This window comes from Salmo salar, chromosome 13 (genome assembly GCF_965601325.2).
Source record: "Salmo salar chromosome 13, fSalSal1, whole genome shotgun sequence".
In the NCBI taxonomy this organism is placed as follows: domain Eukaryota; kingdom Metazoa; phylum Chordata; class Actinopteri; order Salmoniformes; family Salmonidae; genus Salmo; species Salmo salar.
Window position 1 is genome coordinate 44,131,774 of NC_138303.1, and position 18,176 is coordinate 44,149,949.

The 18,176-nt window shown below is 44.3% G+C and overlaps 1 protein-coding gene across 5 annotated transcripts in view; it reads left to right on the forward strand.

Annotated features, from left to right (window-relative positions):
- The window catches only part of arhgef25a (Rho guanine nucleotide exchange factor (GEF) 25a), a 139,326-nt gene that overhangs the window by 20,128 nt on the left and 101,022 nt on the right, over positions 1–18,176 (forward strand). Inside the window, exon 1 of one of the 5 annotated variants that reach the window (XM_014135862.3) lies at positions 11,574–12,479. The exons of the other annotated variants lie outside the window; for them this stretch is intronic. Within the exon in view, the coding sequence (XP_013991337.1) occupies positions 12,386–12,479 (94 nt within the window). The 5' untranslated portion in view covers positions 11,574–12,385. Of the gene's footprint in view, positions 1–11,573; positions 12,480–18,176 lie in introns of those variants that run through there. 5 annotated transcript variants of the gene reach the window in all.

Sequence of the window (18,176 nt, forward strand, 5' to 3'; positions counted from 1 at the left end):
ACTCTAATGAACTCTGGGTCTTCCTTTCCTGTGGCGGTCTTCATGAGAGCCAGTTTTATCATTGTCACGCCTTGTCTCTGGTGCTCGAGGGCACCAGGTGACCCATCATTACGCACACCTGTCACCATCATTACCTGCATCAGCACTTCATTGGACTCACTTGGACTCCTTCACTTTGTTGACTGCCCCCTCTATATCTGTCTGTTACTCAGTTTGTTCCTAGTGTCAGCATTATTGTCGTTATGTTATCCCTGTCCAGACACTGTCCATGTTTGTTTCATGTCGGTTATTTATTCAATGTTCACTCCCTGTACTTGCTTCTCATCTCCCAGCTCCAGTCCTCACAATCATAGCGCTTGATGGTTTTTGCGACTTGAAGAAACTTTGAAAGTTCTTGAAATTTTCCAGATTGACTGACCTTCATGTCTTAAAGTAATGATGGACTGTCATTTCTCTTTGCTTATTTGAGCTGTTCTTGCCATACTATGGACTTGGTCTTTTACCAAATAGGGCCATCTTCTGAATACCACCCCTACCTTGTCACAACACAACTGATTGGCTCAAACGCATTAAGAAGGAAAGAAATTCCACAAATGACCTTTTAACATGGCACACCTGTTAATTGAAATGCATTCCAGGTGACTACCTCATGAAGCTGGTTGAGAGAATGCCAAGAGTGTGCAAAGCTGTCATCAAGGCAAGGTTTGGCTACTTTGAAGAATCTCAAATATTAAATATATTTTGATTTGTTTACTACATGATGACCTGTTGGAATCATGTAGTTTGGTTACTACATGATTCCATATGTGTTATTTCATAGTTTTGATGTCTCCACTATTATTCTACAAAGTAAAACATTTTTAAAATAAAGAAAAACCCTGGAATGAGTAGGTGGTTGGGTTGTCTGGGGCATGCAGGAGAAAATACATGCTTACAGGTCACTGCTCCAGAGCTACAGAGCACGGCTGATGCTGCAAGACAGACAGACAGACAGACAGACAGACAGACAGACAGACAGACAGACAGACAGACAGACAGACAGACAGACAGACAGACAGACAGACAGACAGACAGACAGACAGACAGACAGACAGACAGACAGACAGACAGACAGACAGACAGACTGTCCACCCATTAATTTAAGCAGATACACCACAGCAGGATTTGGAGCGAACACATTACTGGTGGCAGAGAATGGAGTAAAAACACCTAGCTATATCGACTAATTTCACTTTTCAAACATTTTACACACTTTACAGTAAAAGTGGCGGGTAATGTAAACGACTATAAGGCTGCCTAGGTCTAATATTTATAACCTGTGCTTCACACTTCATGTGTGGCCAACGTTATGCGGCTGAACGTTTGTTAAGCTAGTGCTGACTCCTTCTTTGAGATGTTTTAGTTCCGATTTAAGCCCTTGCCACATTCATCAGACTCACACACAGCTGGGATGTATGTACACTACACAGCCAAGCTACACATACACACAGACAGGGAGTGTTCACTCTGTTCCATCTGACTGCGCAATCCACTGTCTCGTCAGCCCAGCCAGGCAATTTATAAACTTGATCTCCACTATAAAAGCATCTAGACATGATCTCACATTTCTTTTAAACTAACATTTAGTTTTCAACAGCGGAGATTTGTATAAACTTTGCTGGCTTTCTCTCTGACATATTCATTATTTGATTATTTAAGGCTTATTTAAGTTATAATGCCCTCGAAGCCGGTGTTTGGAGGATATATTGGCACAGTTTGCCGAAGTCTCGGGCCTAACAACACCTGTGCCAATATATCTTCCAAATACCGACTTCTTGGGCATTACAACTTAAATAAGCCTTTGATTCAGGCAGGGTCAGGGAATAGGGGGAAAATCTGACTGTTGATAGTTTCCAGGTCCAAACAGCAGGTTCCATGGAAAAAAGCAGCATGATGAGCGGTGGGAGTTGGAGAGATACTGTTGAGAGGTGGATGGATACTGTTGAGAGGTGGGAGGTGGATGGATACTGTTGAGAGGTGGGAGGTGGATGGATACTGTTGAGAGGTGGGAGGTGGATGGATACTGTTGAGAGGTGGGAGGTGGATGGATACTGCCAGGGAGGGATAGATAGGGCAATCTGATTGTAATGTGGTGGTGTTTATGTTGTAGCTGTACAGTGAGGGAGGCACGGGATGGCAAAGGACACACACACACTCCTCCCAACACAAAACCATGGACATGCACTCCGTCTGCAGGTGGGTGTGCTCTGTGTGTGTGTTCTGTGTGCTCTCAGTGTGTGTGTGTGTGTGAGAGAGAGAGAGTGTGCTGCTGTGTTCCTGTTTCTGCTCTGCGCTCTGTTCCCTTCTCTCTGGAGCCGCTCCATACTGCAGCGGTGTTGCACAGGATACACACAGACACACACACAGCGGTGAAGAACAGGACAGGCAGACAGGTCGGTAAACAGAGCAGCACCCCTACAGACAACATAGCCACGTATGGGCCACGCGCGCGCGCGCGCACACACACACACACACACACACACACACACACACACACACACACACACACACACACACACACACACACACACACACACACACACACACACACACACACACACACACACACACACACACACACACACACACACACACAGGCTTGTTTTCTGGATATTGACTGGATCCTGTTGTTAGTTTATGATAGAAGGGCCAACAGGGAGACGCAGGCCAGAACACAGAAATAACCTCCCCCTGAGACACTCAGACTAGAGACTACTGCCTAGTGCCAACTTGCCCAGGGCTGGACTAATGAATTTCGGGCTCCGGGGCACCTACCTTCCTGCAATGCTATACATTTTGCCATAGGGCAGAGAGAAAAATGTGCTTCTCATCTCATGCTATTCTTCATTATTTGCCATGAGGATGAGATACTTTTTTGGCCTTTTTAAAGATAATTTCCTGCTATTCTACACATTTTGCCATGAGGCTAAGAGAAAATGCAGGGACACATGCCCTGAGTGCTTGAGTTTGCCTTAATTGGTGTGGGAGAAGAGAAAGAGAGAGAGAGAGACAAAGAGAGAGAGAGAGGGGGGGATGGAGAGAGGGAAGGGGGAGATAGGGTAGTGAGAGAAACTGGGATAGGGAGGGAGAGAGTGACAGAAATAGATGTAGAGGGACAGGGGGTGGGAGCAGGAAGAGAGGGAAGTGTAGAGCGAGAGTAAAATATGAAACCTATGAATAATAAGGCACATTTCTTGGATGGCATTCAACAGGGGAATGAGTGGGAAAGAGAGAGTGATGTGTGAGAACGAGAGAGAGAGAGAGAGAGAGAGAGAGAGAGAGAGAGAGAGAGAGAGAGAGAGAGAGAGAGAGAGAGAGAGAGAGAGAGAGAGAGAGAGAGAGACTTTAATGTGCGGGGGGTGAGGGTGGGGGAGAGGGGACGTGATCTGAATATAACCAACTGCATTCTGCCTGATTTCAACATCCAGTAGGGTTGAATATTTCCCCCGTATTTTACAAATGTTCCATCCTAGGAATAAATCACTTTTCTCCCGGGTAACCCGGTATTTCCTGCCAAAAACCGGAAGTGCCATTCAAAAGCATTCAATACATTTAATGAGCCCTACATTAACGACATTTAATGAGCCCAAGCCCAAAAAAGCTCAAATGATTGTGCCGTTATCCAATATGATATAGGCTACTGCACATTACGCACGACAGAAAAACATAAAAACCCATAGATGTATTTAGCTATATCCTCTCTTGGTCAAATAAATGAAATTAACTCCAGTAGGCTAATCTTTTATACAGAGTAAACTGTATTACTGTACTGTATTATACTGTATTGTATTATACTGTATTGTATTATACTGTATGATATGGACTGGAATTACGCATATCGTTTAAACCATGATAAAGCAGGGAGATAACATGCAATTTTGGTGGAGCACATGCAGCCTACAAAGTTACAAGTATAGGCTGATTTTAATTTTGAAATATAATAGGGACTATTTGTATAATTAGTAGGCTGATGAATATATACCTTTCATAATATTTCCCCTAATGTTGTTATTAGCCTACCTCCTCTTTCTCTCTCTATTGTTGCTTCATTTCTCCCCCGCTTTCAACAGTTAAATGATATACGTTTTGTTGTCCTTATCTTCATCACAGTGGAGGCTGCTGAGGGGAGGACAGCTCATAATAATGGCTGGAATGGAGCGAATGGAATGGCATCAAATATATGGAAACCATGTGTTTGATGTATTTGATACCATTCTACTCATTCCGCTCCAGCCGTTACCATGAGCTTGTCCTCCCCAATTAAGGTGCCACCAACCTCCTGTGCATCATCATTCTAATGACATCTTGAATAATATAGGACTAGAATTCGGTGCAGGCTTTGACTTCTCTTCGCGAGGATTGACAGGTTATGGGTCTGAATAAATAACTGCTGAGGCCTACTGCCATCGTGCGTTCGGTCTTCCTTCGTACTACCTGTGAGTTTTATTGACTGCTGTATTTACATTCAGCAAAAAAAGAGCTTGCGTCCCTCTTCGAATAGTCTATTGGTATAAGAAATGCTAAAAAAAATTGGTCCAGCAAGCTATTCTAGTCTAGCTTTTCCTGCATGGGACTCCAAGAGCTAAGGAGCGTTTTTTTAAGGAGGCCAGAGGAGCACAGGTGCTTGGGTATTGCGCAAGAGACAGGGGCTATAAGCTGGAACCTTATTATGCCTAACCCATCATTAATTAGCTAATATTACATTGAATGGATTACCTGAAAGAGGTAGGCTAGGACATCTATATATGGTCCAGTATATTCATCTAGAACAGGATTATCTATTTTGGATGCAATTTGAATGGAGTTGATGGAGAGGGAGAAAGACTGAGTGCACTGATTTAAAGCAACGATATTCGAGTGATAGGCTGTTTAAAAACTCTGCAGCTGCAATTGAAAAAAATTGAATCTTTACAATTAAAAAACAAGGAGACCCCCGATGGGGATGGGTAAATTAGACGTCCATTCGGTCTTTATATTAGGGTAAATATAGGCCTGCCTGTCACAAGACAAAAAGTTACCATGATGTGATAGATGATAGGTCTACATGCGTTGTGAACTGCGCTTCATACTGAGATGGGCTGTCTGTCCCCACCCTGAGTGTTGATGATTCATCATGCGGAGGCCGTAGAGAAGCCACATTTAGACACCGCTTATAATTTAACAGCTCCATTTCACGCCATGCTGTTCATATATATAATTGATTATAATTTACCCGTTTCTCGTAGTTATTTATCCCGGGAAAAGGGAGTGGTTTTGTGCCGTAAATCCCGGTAAATCTCGGTAACAGGGTTCCCGCCATTCAACCCTACTCTCCAGTGATTAGTGAGAAATTAATGTATGCATGTATGCCTTTGCCTATGTGAGATTGCAGTACAGATGTAGAATCTTAATTTGATCATTCTTTTGTTGGTGAGAATTTTCCTGCACGGCTGGAAATGCAAACCTGTACAATATTCGACGTTTAAAAAGGCTTCTAAGGTTTGTAATTTTCACTTTAAAATATCAGACTTGATTTGCCCTACCAGAAAATATATCAACCCCTACAAAAAATGTCCATGAATTATAATTTCCTGTTGCTGTAGGATTATTTTCCTGCTCTAGTGAACTGGCTCAAATTAAGATCCTACAGCTGTACACGTGATACATGTTAAAAACATGCAACATACTGACATGGAACATATAGAGCACCACTTGACATTTCTCTGGAGGGGGGAAACCTATCACTGACTCACTACCTTCTAACTGGAATCTGCGTCCACGGGCGGAAAGGATGCCTTCTCTCTCTCAGACTCAGCTTCTATAGAAAAGACAGACAACCAGACATTCCATCTGAGTGCTGTAGGTGTGTACAATATATACAGTATGTAGCTGTACATTCCAGTATGTGCATTTATAGATTTTCCCATTTTCCATGACCATGCACGGGGTGCTGGGCCGGCTTCTTCTGGACATCTGTGTTTATGCTTGTGTGAGTGAGGATTGTGTGTGAGGATTAATCATGTTTAGTGTGTGTGTGTTGGGGGAGGGGAGGGTGATATAGAGGAAGGAGGAAAGGAGAGAGAAGATGTCTAGGTGTTCACCTCACCTCCCCCTCCTTTCCCTCCCTCACCATTCCCTTCTTCCATCCCCCTCCTTTCCCTCCCTCACCATTCCCTTCTTCCATCCCTCTATTTCCTGGAAACGCATGGCCCGGTGGTGGAGAGCTAGTCTTCCATTCTTCCACTGACATTCACGACTCTTCACACACGGCTCTCAGGCCAAAGTCAAAGTTCACCAGGTCCAGAAGTGTGTTTAGTAACTGTGGAGAGAACGATAGGAGGCTAAACTGAACTGGGATCTGGTGAGGCGACATGGAGGCTGCCTCATTGCCCTGGTATAAACTCCCCCTTCTGGTCCACTGGTAAAAGTACAATAGTTGAGCAATGCTCTTTTCAACACATTTGCTTTTCAGATGAATCTCGTTGCAGAGACAGAGACAAAGGCAGAGAGCTTTTTTTTAAAGCGTGCACAAACACCGAAAGACGGAGACGAGGAGAAAGAGAGGGAGAGCGGCAGTCTGTGATCTCACAGTGGTTGGCCAGGGCTTTGTGTAACCTGGCTGAGAGCTGATATGTACTGTAGTTGTAGCTGGGAGATGATATGTACTGAGAGATATGCATTGTAGTTGTATCTGGGAGATATATATTGTAATTGTAGCTGGGAGATGATATATACTGAGAGATATGTACTGTAATTGTAGCTGGGAGATGATATGTACTGAGAGATATGTATTGTAGTTGTAGCTGGGAGATGATATGTACTGAGAGATATGTATTGTAGTTGTAGCTGGGAGATGATATGTACTGAGAGATATGTATTGTAGTTGTAGCTGGGAGATGATATGTACTGAGAGATATGTACTGTAGTTGTAGCTGGGAGATGATATGTACTGAGAGATATGTATTGTAGTTGTAGCTGGGAGATGATATGTACTGAGAGATATGTATTGTAGTTGTAGCTGGGAGATGATATGTACTGAGAGATATGTATTGTAGTTGTAGCTGGGAGATGATATGTACTGAGAGATATGTACTGTAGTTGTAGCTGGGAGATGATATGTACTGAGAGATATGTATTGTAGTTGTAGCTGGGAGATGATATGTACTGAGAGATATGTATTGTAGTTGTAGCTGGTAGATGATATGTACTGAGAGATATGTATTGTAGTTGTAGCTGGGAGATGACATGTACTGAGAGATATGTATTGTAGTTGTAGCTGGGAGATGATATGTACTGAGAGATATGTATTGTAGTTGTAGCTGGGAGATGATATGTACTGAGAGATATGTATTGTAGTTGTAGCTGGGAGATGATATGTACTGAGAGATATGTATTGTAGTTGTAGCTGGGAGATGATATGTACTGAGAGATATGTATTGTAGTTGTAGCTGGGAGATGATATGTACTGAGAGATATGTATTGTAGTTGTAGCTGGAGATGATATGTACTGAGAGATATGTATTGTAGTTGTAGCTGGGAGATGATATGTACTGAGAGATATGTATTGTAGTTGTAGCTGGGAGATGATATGTACTGAGAGATATGTATTGTAGTTGTAGCTGGGAGATGATATGTACTGAGAGATATGTATTGTAGTTGTAGCTGGGAGATGATATGTACTGAGAGATATGTACTGTAGTTGTAGCTGGGAGATGATATGTACTGAGAGATATGTATTGTAGTTGTAGCTGGGAGATGATATGTACTGAGAGATATGTATTGTAGTTGTAGCTGGGAGATGATATGTACTGAGAGATATGTATTGTAGTTGTAGCTGGGAGATGATATGTACTGAGAGATATGTACTGTAGTTGTAGCTGGGAGATGATATGTACTGAGAGATATGTATTGTAGTTGTAGCTGGGAGATGATATGTACTGAGAGATATGTATTGTAGTTGTAGCTGGGAGATGATATGTACTAAGAGATATGTATTGTAGTTGTAGCTGGGAGATGATATGTACTGAGAGATATGTATTGTAGTTGTAGCTGGGAGATGATATGTACTGAGAGATATGTATTGTAGTTGTAGCTGGGAGATGATATGTGGACTTTACTGGGACTGTAGCTGGATGGCTCTTTGCTATTACATGGGATCTGCTTGGATGTTGTCTGCTGATGCTTTGATGTTCACACAGACACATTGCAAAGTGTGTGTGTGTGAGAGAGAGAGAGAGAGTGAGAGAGGGAGAGTGAGAGAGGGAGAGTGAGAGAGAGAGAGTGAGAGAGAGAGAGTGAGAGCTAGAGAGAGAGCGAGAGTGAGTGAGAGAGTGAGTTAGAGAGGGAGAGTGAGAGTGAGTGAGTGAGTGAGTGAGTGAGTGAGAGAGAGAGTGAGTGAGTGAAAGAGTGAGTGAAAGAGTGAGTGAGAGTGAGTGAGAGTGAGTGAGTGAGTGAGTGAGAGAGTGAGAGAGTGAGTGACAGTGAGTGAATCAATCAAATGTATTTATAAATCCTTTTTTACATCAGCCGATGTCACAAAGTGCTGTACAGAAACCCAGCCTAAAACCCCAAACAGCAAGCAATGCAGATGGAGAAGCACGGTGGCTAGGAAAAACTCCCTAGAAAGGCTGGAACCTACGAAGAAACCTAGAGAGGAACCAGGCTATGAGGGGTGGCCAGTCCTCTTCTGGCTGTGCCGGGTGGAGATTATAACAGAACATGGCCAAGATGTTCAAACGTTCATAGATGACCAGCATGGTCAAATAATAATAATCATAGTGGTTGTAGAGGGTGCAACAGGTCAGCACCTCAGGAGTAAATGTCTGTTGGCTTTTCATAGCCGATCATTCAGAGTTAGAGACAGCGGGTGCGGTAGAGAGAGAGTCCAAAACAGCAGGTCCGGGACAAGGTAGCACGTCCAGTGAAGAGGTCAGTGTTCCATAGACGCAGGCAGAAGAGTTGAAACTGGAGCAGCAGCATGACCAGGTGAACTGGGGACAGCAAGGAGTCATCAGGCCAGGTAGTCCTGAGGCATGGTCCTAGGGCTCAGGTCCCCCTGAGAGAAGAGAGAGGGAAAGAGAGAGAGAAACAGAGAGAGAGAGAAGTAGAGGGAGCATACTTAAATTCACACAGGACACCGGATAAGACCGGAGAAATCCACCAGATATAACAGACTAACCCTAGCCCCACGACACATAAACTATTGCAGCATAAATACTGGAGGCTGAGACAGGAGGGGTCGGGAGACACAGTGGCCCCGTCCGACGATACCCCCGGACAGGGCCAAACAGGCAGGATATAACCCGACCCACTTTGCCAAAGCACAGCCCCCACACCACTAGAGGGAGATCTTCACCAGACCACCAACATACTACCCTGAGACAAGGCCGAGTATAGCCCACGAAGACCTCCCCCACGGCACGAACCCGTACTGAATGAGAGTGAGAGAGAGAAAGAGAGAGAGAAAGAGAGAGAGAGCGAGCGAGGCTATGGTGTGTGTGGCATCAGACTAACGCATGTTTAAGCGGATAGGGATAGGATGTTGGAACCATGCCAACACAGAGAAGATCAAAGAGGAAAAGCCAAAGAGGAGAGAAGAGACCTGGGAACTCCTGTTGTTTGATGACTGGTCCGGGGATATTCTGTGACGAGGGTTGTTGTGTGCCAGTCGGTAACCAGGCTTCTCTGGTATCCCTGGTTCCCCCCCTGCCCGATTCCCTGGGAGAGGAACCTGAGCTGGTTCTGTGACGCTGCTGAGATTGGTATCCAAAACGTACTGGGAGCAGGATGACATTGGGATGAGCTCATACTAAATCTGCTGAGTCATGGAGAGCACGGAGTAGAGATGGCCTGCTATATTTCGTTGGAGCAACGAGCGTGACAGTGAGTCAGCACCTTTGGAGCCGTACAGTATTCCTTGTCACCAAGTACCAAGTCATATGCTGCTATATCGATGGCCGCTACGGTTTCACACAAAGACATATGGACATGTGCAGTCTGAGGTAAATGCCAAGACGAATACTCATTCCTTCAAGCTTAGGTTTAACAACTAGCGTTTCCTAATGGGTTGTTTCCCTACAGTAGGTAGCCGGTTTTAATAGAATCTCACATGATGATTTCATTGACAAGGAACAAAGATTTATAAGTCAGAGGCTGGTTAAACAAGTCCTCTCACCCCCATCCATGTACGGTAAAATGATGAGTTTGGTAAAGATCATGAGGTGGACTCTAATCAACGCAGAACAAAACTAAAATTGGTAAGCGACAATGGTCCAATAGGATCTCTCCTCCAGCTAAAGGAATGGGTCTGTTCCAGTGTAATACGTGGTATGAGTCCCAGATCTAGTTAAGTGAGTGGGCTGTAGACACACACGCACACACACACACTAAGAGAACAATGCCAACATTGTGAAATTGGAGCTTGGAGCGCCATGGAAGAGGGAGAGCTCTGTCTCCCTGTTGGCCCCTCTATCATAAACTAACAACAGGATCCAGTCAATATCCAGAAAACAAGCCTGTGTGTGTGTGTGTGTGTGTGTGTGTGTGTGTGTGTGTGTGTGTGTGTGTGTGTGTGTGTGTGTGTGTGTGTGTGTGTGTGTGTGTGTGTGTGTGTGTGTGCGTGCGTGCGTGCGTGCGTGCGTGCGTGCGTGCGTGCGTGCGTGCGTATGTGTGTGCGTGCGTGCGTGTGTGTGTGTGTATGTGCGCGTGTGTGTGTGTGGTGGGTTGTGTGTGTGCCTCTCATAAAACCACCATTACCCAATGCTGTTCTGAAATATTGTTCTGAGAGTCAGGTTGATAGTCCTTCCTACTAACAAGTACAAACTCTTTAACATAGCACTCCGTATACACTGACTATACCTACCATTAGGAACAACTTCCTAATATTGAGTTGCACTCCCTCCACTTCTGCCCTCAGAACATCCTCAGTTTGTCGAGGGGTGGACTCTACAAGGTAGTTGAAAGTGTTCCACAGGGATGCTGGCCCATGTTGAATCCAATGCTTCCCACAGTTGTGACAAGTTGGCTGGATGTCCTCTGGGTAGTGGACCGTTCTTGATACACACAGAAAATGGTTGAGTGCGAAAAACCCAGCAGCGTTGCAGTTCTTCTTTAACCTGTCTCCTCCCCTTCATCTACACTGACTGAAGTGGATTTAACAAGTGACATCAATAAGAGATCATAGCTTTCACCTGGATTCACCTGGTCAGTCTGTCATGGAAAGAGAAGGTGTACTTAATGTTTTATACACTCAGTGTAATTCTGGATTATTACACTTATGACAAGCATGTTTTTGTTTTTATTTTACTCTGAATTGATGAGAGAGAGTGAGAGAGAGAGAGAGAGAGAGAGAGAGAGAGAGAGAGAGAGAGAGAGAGAGAGAGAGAGAGATACAGAGCATGGCATTTCAGCTGGCCTGTGGGAGGTGTTGGGTTTCCAGTAGGAGTCCTTAAGTGTGTTACGTTAGTCTGCCAAACTCACATCCAGCAGCCAGCCATGTAGAAAGAGCATAACAAATAACACAGACAGGAAAACAGACAGACAGGAAAACAGACAGACAGGAAAACAGACAGACAGACAGACAGACAGACAGACAGACAGACAGACAGACAGACAGACAGACAGACAGACAGACAGACAGACAGACAGACAGACAGACAGACAGACAGACAGACAGACAAGTGGAGGAGGTGAGGGAACGAGTGAGTGAGAGAGCAGGACAGGAGAGAGAAGGAGAGAGAAAGAGCAGAGGAGAGGAGCGGGAAGGAGAGAGAAAAAGCAGAGGAGAGGAACAGAGAGAGGAAAGGAAGAAGAGAAATGAGAGAGAAAGGAGAGGAGGGTCGCTAAGAGAGACGGAAGACAGACTTGACAGGAAGAGAGGAGAGAAGTGAAGGAAGAGAAGAAGGGGAGTGGGAACACTACCCTGGAATAGCCAGGCAGCAACTAGAGCTGTAGAAGACTCCTCCCCCTCACCCCCTCCCCTCTCTCTCTTTCCCCGTCTGTCTCTCTCTCTCTCTCTCTCTCTCTGAGGCAGTCTGTTACTCTGTCATTTGACCCGGCGAGAGCTCAGCAACTGGGAAGAACGAGGGAGAAAGGAAAAGAGAAAGAGAGGGATAATTATTCTCACGACAGCCATGCAGTCCATCCCCAATGGCTGTGTTTTTCTCTAAGCCAGATCTCTCTAGTTTGGCTGTGGACCCGATCTGACTGGAGCTCTTGAACTGGACTTTGTGTTTCCTCTGTGGACGCTCTCCCGACACTGCTGTGTGGGATTTACTCTGCACCGCGAGGGTCTAGTGTGTCCCTGCGTGTGTGCTCGCTGGGCCATGCCCACCCCTGGTAGCGGGTCATCCAGCGTGAGGTGTACACCATGAAAGGGGGCCACCACCACCGAGGCTGCGCCTGCCAACATTTGTTCCGTAAAGTCCTGGCCAAGTGTGGCTGCTGCTATGCCCGGGTCAGAGGTTAGTGTACACCGCGTATACACACTCATTCACGCCAGCTGTCGTGTCTGTTTGTGTACTCTGTGTGCTTGTGTGTGATAAACTGTGTGTGTGTTTACTTCTGTGTGTGTGTGTGTGTGTGTGTGTGTGTGTGTGTGTGTGTGTGTGTGTGTGTGTGTAATTTGTATACAAGCTCGCTGATACAGGAGTAGGTGTATGTGTGTGTCGATTTATAGTGAGCTGTAGCAAATCAACACGGTCTCATCTCCCTGCCTGTCCTTCCCTGTCATACCACTGCCTGTTCAGCCTTCACCCTCTCCTCTCTGCCACATTTGCTCAGACGTCCACCCACCTCCTCCTCCTCCGCCTTCTCCCTGCCTCCGTTCCGCAAGGAGTAGGTGTAGTGTAGTAATGGGTTAAGGGTGCGGAGCAGATCCTTCCTCTTCTCCTCTCTCCTGCCTCCAGCTGAAGCAACAGATTGGTGTCTTGCCTCTCACAGACTGTTAAAGTACCACACGCAGAGCGATATGGACAGGGGAAGTCACACAGTTACACTATTACAGTAAACACAGGGAGGAGGACATTGCTATGGTGTGTGTACATATAATACACATTGGAAAGAGGAAGGGAGGGACAGGGACTGTCGTACACTCTTCTAGGAAAATAGGATGTGTTTGTGTGTGTCCCGGTGTGTGTGCGCGTGTGTGTGCCTGCGGGTGTGTTAAGGTTCTTGAGCGAGGTATGCGCCCATCTGGCTGTCTATGTTGGTTAGGTGCATGCAGCACACGGATGGATTTGGGGACTGAGCTACTCTCGTCAACTCCTCTACCCCGGAAACGCAAGCTGATTTAGTCAGGAATCTCTCTTTCTTTCTCTTTATCGCTCTCTCACTTCCTCCCTCTCTTCCTCTTCTTTTGTTCTCTCTCTCTCTCTCAAGCTCTCTCCCTCTCTCTCCCTCCCTCTTTCAACCTCTCTCTCAACCACTCTCTCTCTCTCTCTTTCTCTCTCTCTCTCCCTCCCTCTCTCAATCACTCTCCCTCCCTCTCCCTCTCTCTCAACCACTCTCTCTCTCTCTCTCTCTCTCTCTCCTCTGTCTCTCAACCACTCTCTCTCTCTCTCTCTGTCTCTCAACCTCTCTCTCAACCTCTCTCTCTCTCACTCTCTCTCTCAACCTCTCTCAACCTCTCTCTCAACCTCTCTCAATTTTCAATTCAATTCAATTCAATTCAATTCAATTCGCTTTATTGGCATGACGCAACAATATACATATTGCCAAAGCTTATTTTGGATATTTACAATATAAAAATAAATAAAAATGAGAATCAAAATTGTCAACGGGACAACATTAACAACAATAACCAAGGGTCAAAATAACCATACATTCAACAATAACAATAAGCATACAGTAGAGGACATGTGCAGGTTGATTGGTCTGTCAGACACTGTCCCTCAACTTATGGCAGGCAGCAATGTAGTGCGCTGCCAACACACAGCTCTCTGCGTCTCTCTCTCTCTCTCTCTCTCTCTCTTCCCATTCCCTCCTCTCTCTCTTCCTCTCCTCCCCACCTCTCCCCTTTCTCTCTTTTTTAACTCCCTCCCTCCCTTATACACTTTTGAAAGGTTTCTCATAATGAAGTTCAGCAGGAAGAGCAGCAGTCTATTAGAATAGTGAGGTTGAGTAAAAGTGGTGGATACGTAATAAGAAGAAAGATCTTATAGACTCATGAAATCCAAAGAATCCACCAGAGCCAGAACACAGTCTACTGCTGTAACGTTTACCAGATAGTCCACACAGTCAGGCACAAACTGTCCGGTTGCTTACTTATACACACGCGTATGCACACGTACACACACACACGCACACACACACGCACACGCACACGCACGCACACGCACACGCACGCGCGCACACACACACACACACACACACACACAGGGTATAGATGTATGTAGAGAACAGGTTGACCTGATCATGGTGCCAGGCAATTTCTGCATACCTCCCTTTACACTATATATAAGACCTGGGTTCAAACACTTCTGAAGCTGGGTCTACTGGTTTTAATGGTGTTTGGTATGTGGTGAGTTTTCTAAACTCTTAGTACAGAAATCCAAACTGGTAACACTAGTAACGCAGCCAGTCTGACGTTCAAAACCTTTCATCGTGCATTCATTTTGTTTTGTGGACTTGTTTCACCACACAACCGTTGATCCAAAATAGAAGTTTACTGTGAAATATAATGAGAACATTGGTTTAATCACCAAAACACAACATAATGATTTCTTCTCATTTGAGTCACGTTAACTACCAGTTAATCCAAAAGATAAAATTGCCCTTTGAATGTACTGTCAATTACAGTTCATTACACTGTTTTCACATTAGGCAATACACTACCCATTCAAATTGACTGAACATCACATTTCCACATGTGATCAAAGGTGTGATCATTGAAGACGTCTTTCTCAATGTAATCAAATGAAAGAAGCGTAACGTTTAGCAGGCACTAGATAGCATCAAGCCTGTCGTGCGCATTTGGCCATAGGTTCTCATCGAAATCGCTGGAAATATCCTCATTGTTCATGCACCTGGGGAAAAAACATTCGGCATGGCGAATCCAAACCTGAAATAGATCTGGATTGAAATCTTTGAAAGAGTCATCCATGGCCTGAAACAGGGTGCGCTCATCGGGATGGCAATCATACATATTTTCTCCTGTATTGTAATTGTGTATATATATATATTTTTTTTTTTATAGTATTGCATTGTACTTATGTATTGTGGTGGTCCCGTACGTGGCTCAGTAGGTAAGAGCATGGCACTAGCAACACCAGAGTTGTGGGAATCAAATGTGTGGACTGTTGTCACTTTGGATTAAAGGGTCTGCCACGTAAATGGCATATTTTTACAGTATTACAGTGCTGAATTGGCCAATGCAATTTTAGTAAAGCAGTGTGAACCCCCCCCACCCTAAAAGACCCCATCAACTTCATGTTGGATACATGTTTACAGCATAAGGGACGCATTTCTTTCTTGTTTTGGACTTTCTGGATTATTTGCGTATTGGTATTGCATGGATATTGTATTACTGCACTGTAGGAGCTTGAAACACAAGGATTTCGCTGCACCTGCTGTAACTTGCGCTAATCTGTGTACGTGAGCAATGCACTTTGATTTGATTTGATCTGTTGCGGCACATCTCTGATCTCGTCAATATCGGATTTGTTTGTTACTTACTGTGAAGTATAATCACAATAGTCACCATGATCACAGTACATTGGGGGGGTATATGTATATATATATATATATATATATATATATATATATATCTTACTTTTTTGTGTTTCTACTTTACAGACAGGCAGTTTTATTTTGTAGTTCTCGGAAGTCAAATCTATAGGTTTACCAAACGGTTAAGTGATCGTCAATTAAGGATGAAGGAATAGTACCATTTCTTTTAACAAAAGAGAAGGGAATCAAATCAAAAGTAATTTGAGCATTGCATTGGGAAAAAAAATGTATTTCTAGATGAAACACTGATTAAGTTTGGTGAAAAAGTGACTATGATGTCGTGTGTTGCACATAGTCAACTGAAAACGTGCTTAGAGTTTTGAAACCATTGTCTTTTTGATGATCTGTTTTGAGTTTTGCACTAAGAAAATTGCCTGCCTGGAGTGTCAGATGGATGGGGTTTGACGTTTTGGGACTATTCTATTGGTCCATGAAGCCAGGCAAGCTCAATCAAGTACAGATACAGTATTTTGAAATGATTTCAATTACTATTTGAATCCAGGTCTGCTGTATATCAAAGGGTTATGCAGTGAATGCAGCGGAACAACTACCCACTGAGGCTCAATCTCAGGGAGTCATTGGGAGCTTGTAAATCAGCGGGCTTTCTTTCTTCTTATTGCCTGGACATTCTCAGAAGGACACTCAAATACCTCACATGCCTTCAGTTTAATCTCTGAGCCTTATGTAATGGATACACTCCTGCCCCATAGAGCTGAGCAGCAAGGGGCAGGACAGCCCATTGACTTTGTTATCAAACTATCCATCGTGCACATATTTCCTTTAGGACTGAATAAGTAGGATTTTTATACTTTATAAAAAATATGAAAAAATCAGTTGAATTAGTATTCAGATCCCTTGACTTTTTCCACATTTTGTTATGTTACAGCCTTATTCTAAAATTGATTAAACTGTTTTTTTCCCGTCATCAATCTACAAACAATGCCCCATAATGACGAAGCAAATAAATACAAAAATCAAATAAAAAACTGAAATATCACAGTATTTCACAGTATCAAACTTTGTTGAAGCACCTTTGGCAGCGATTACAGCCTTGAGTCTTCTTGGGTATGACGCTACAAGCTTGGCACACCTGTATTTGGGGAGTTTCTCCCAGATGGATGGGGAGGTGCCTTTAGGTGCCTTTTGGCAAAATCCAAGCGGGCTGTCATGTGCTTTTTACTGAGGAGTGGCTTCCGTCTGGCCCCTCTACCATAAAGGCCTGATTGGTGGAGTGCTGCAGAGATGGTTGTCCTTCTGGAAGGATCTCCCATCTCCACAGAGGAACTCTGAAGCTCTGTCAGAGTGACCATCAGGTTCTTGGTCACCTCCCTGACCAAGGCCCTTCTCCCCCGATGGCTCAGTTTGGCCAAGGTGCCCAGCTCTAGGAAGAGTCTTGATGGTTCCAAACTTCTTCCATTTAAGAATGATGGAGGCTGCTGTGTTCTTGGGGACCTTCAATACCGCAGGAATGTTTTAGTACCCTTCCCCAGATCTGTGCCTCCACACAATCCTGTCTCGGAGCTATAACGTTACAAAATGTGTAAAAAGTCAAGGAGTCTGAATTCTATATAGGGAAAACAGTGCTATTTGGGACGCGACCCAGAAAAAATATATAATTACCTCTTAGTGTCACACATGTTCTAGAGGTGTAGGCTGAGGCGACGGGCTGAGATGTTCATCAGTACTGTATGTCAATAGAACCTAAGCTTCCTCCCTCCACTCCCTCCTCTCCTCCCTCTCCCCCCCCTTCCATTCCCCCCCCCCCCCCCCCATCGAGGGAGGTAACTGCAATGCGGAAGTCAAAACATTAAAATCGATGGAGCAATCTGGACCTCCTTTAACCTCCTATGCAGCCACCCAGCCGAGACATGACCAACTCGCCGCTTCCTAATCAATGCTTAATAATGAATATATAAAATCAATGGGTTCCTTTAGCAGAGCTTGGCGCTATTACGTGAATGTGCTGTGTGTGTGTGTGTGTGTGTGTGTGTGTGTGTGTGTGTGTGTGTGTGTGTGTGTGTGTCTGTGTGTGTGTAAATGTGTGTCTTGTGTGTGTGCTTGCTTGCGTGAGTGTGTGCTCCTTAGGAGTGCTTGCTGATATGTGAAAATGTGTGCTTGTGTCATCGTGTCTTTGCATACTGTGTGTGTGTGTGTGTGTGTGTGTGTGTGTGTGTGTGTGTGTGTGTGTGTGTGTGTGTGTGTGTTACAGCCATTGTCTGAGACGACCGGGAGGCATAGTAAAGCTACCGGGAAATAACGTGTACTAACAACGTGCATAAAAATGAGTATTTACCACATATTAAAAATGAGTATTTACCACATATTAAAAATGAGTATTTACCACATATTAAAGATGAGTATTTACCACATATTAAAGATGAGTATTTACCACATATTAAAGATGAGTATTTACCACATATTAAAAATGAGTA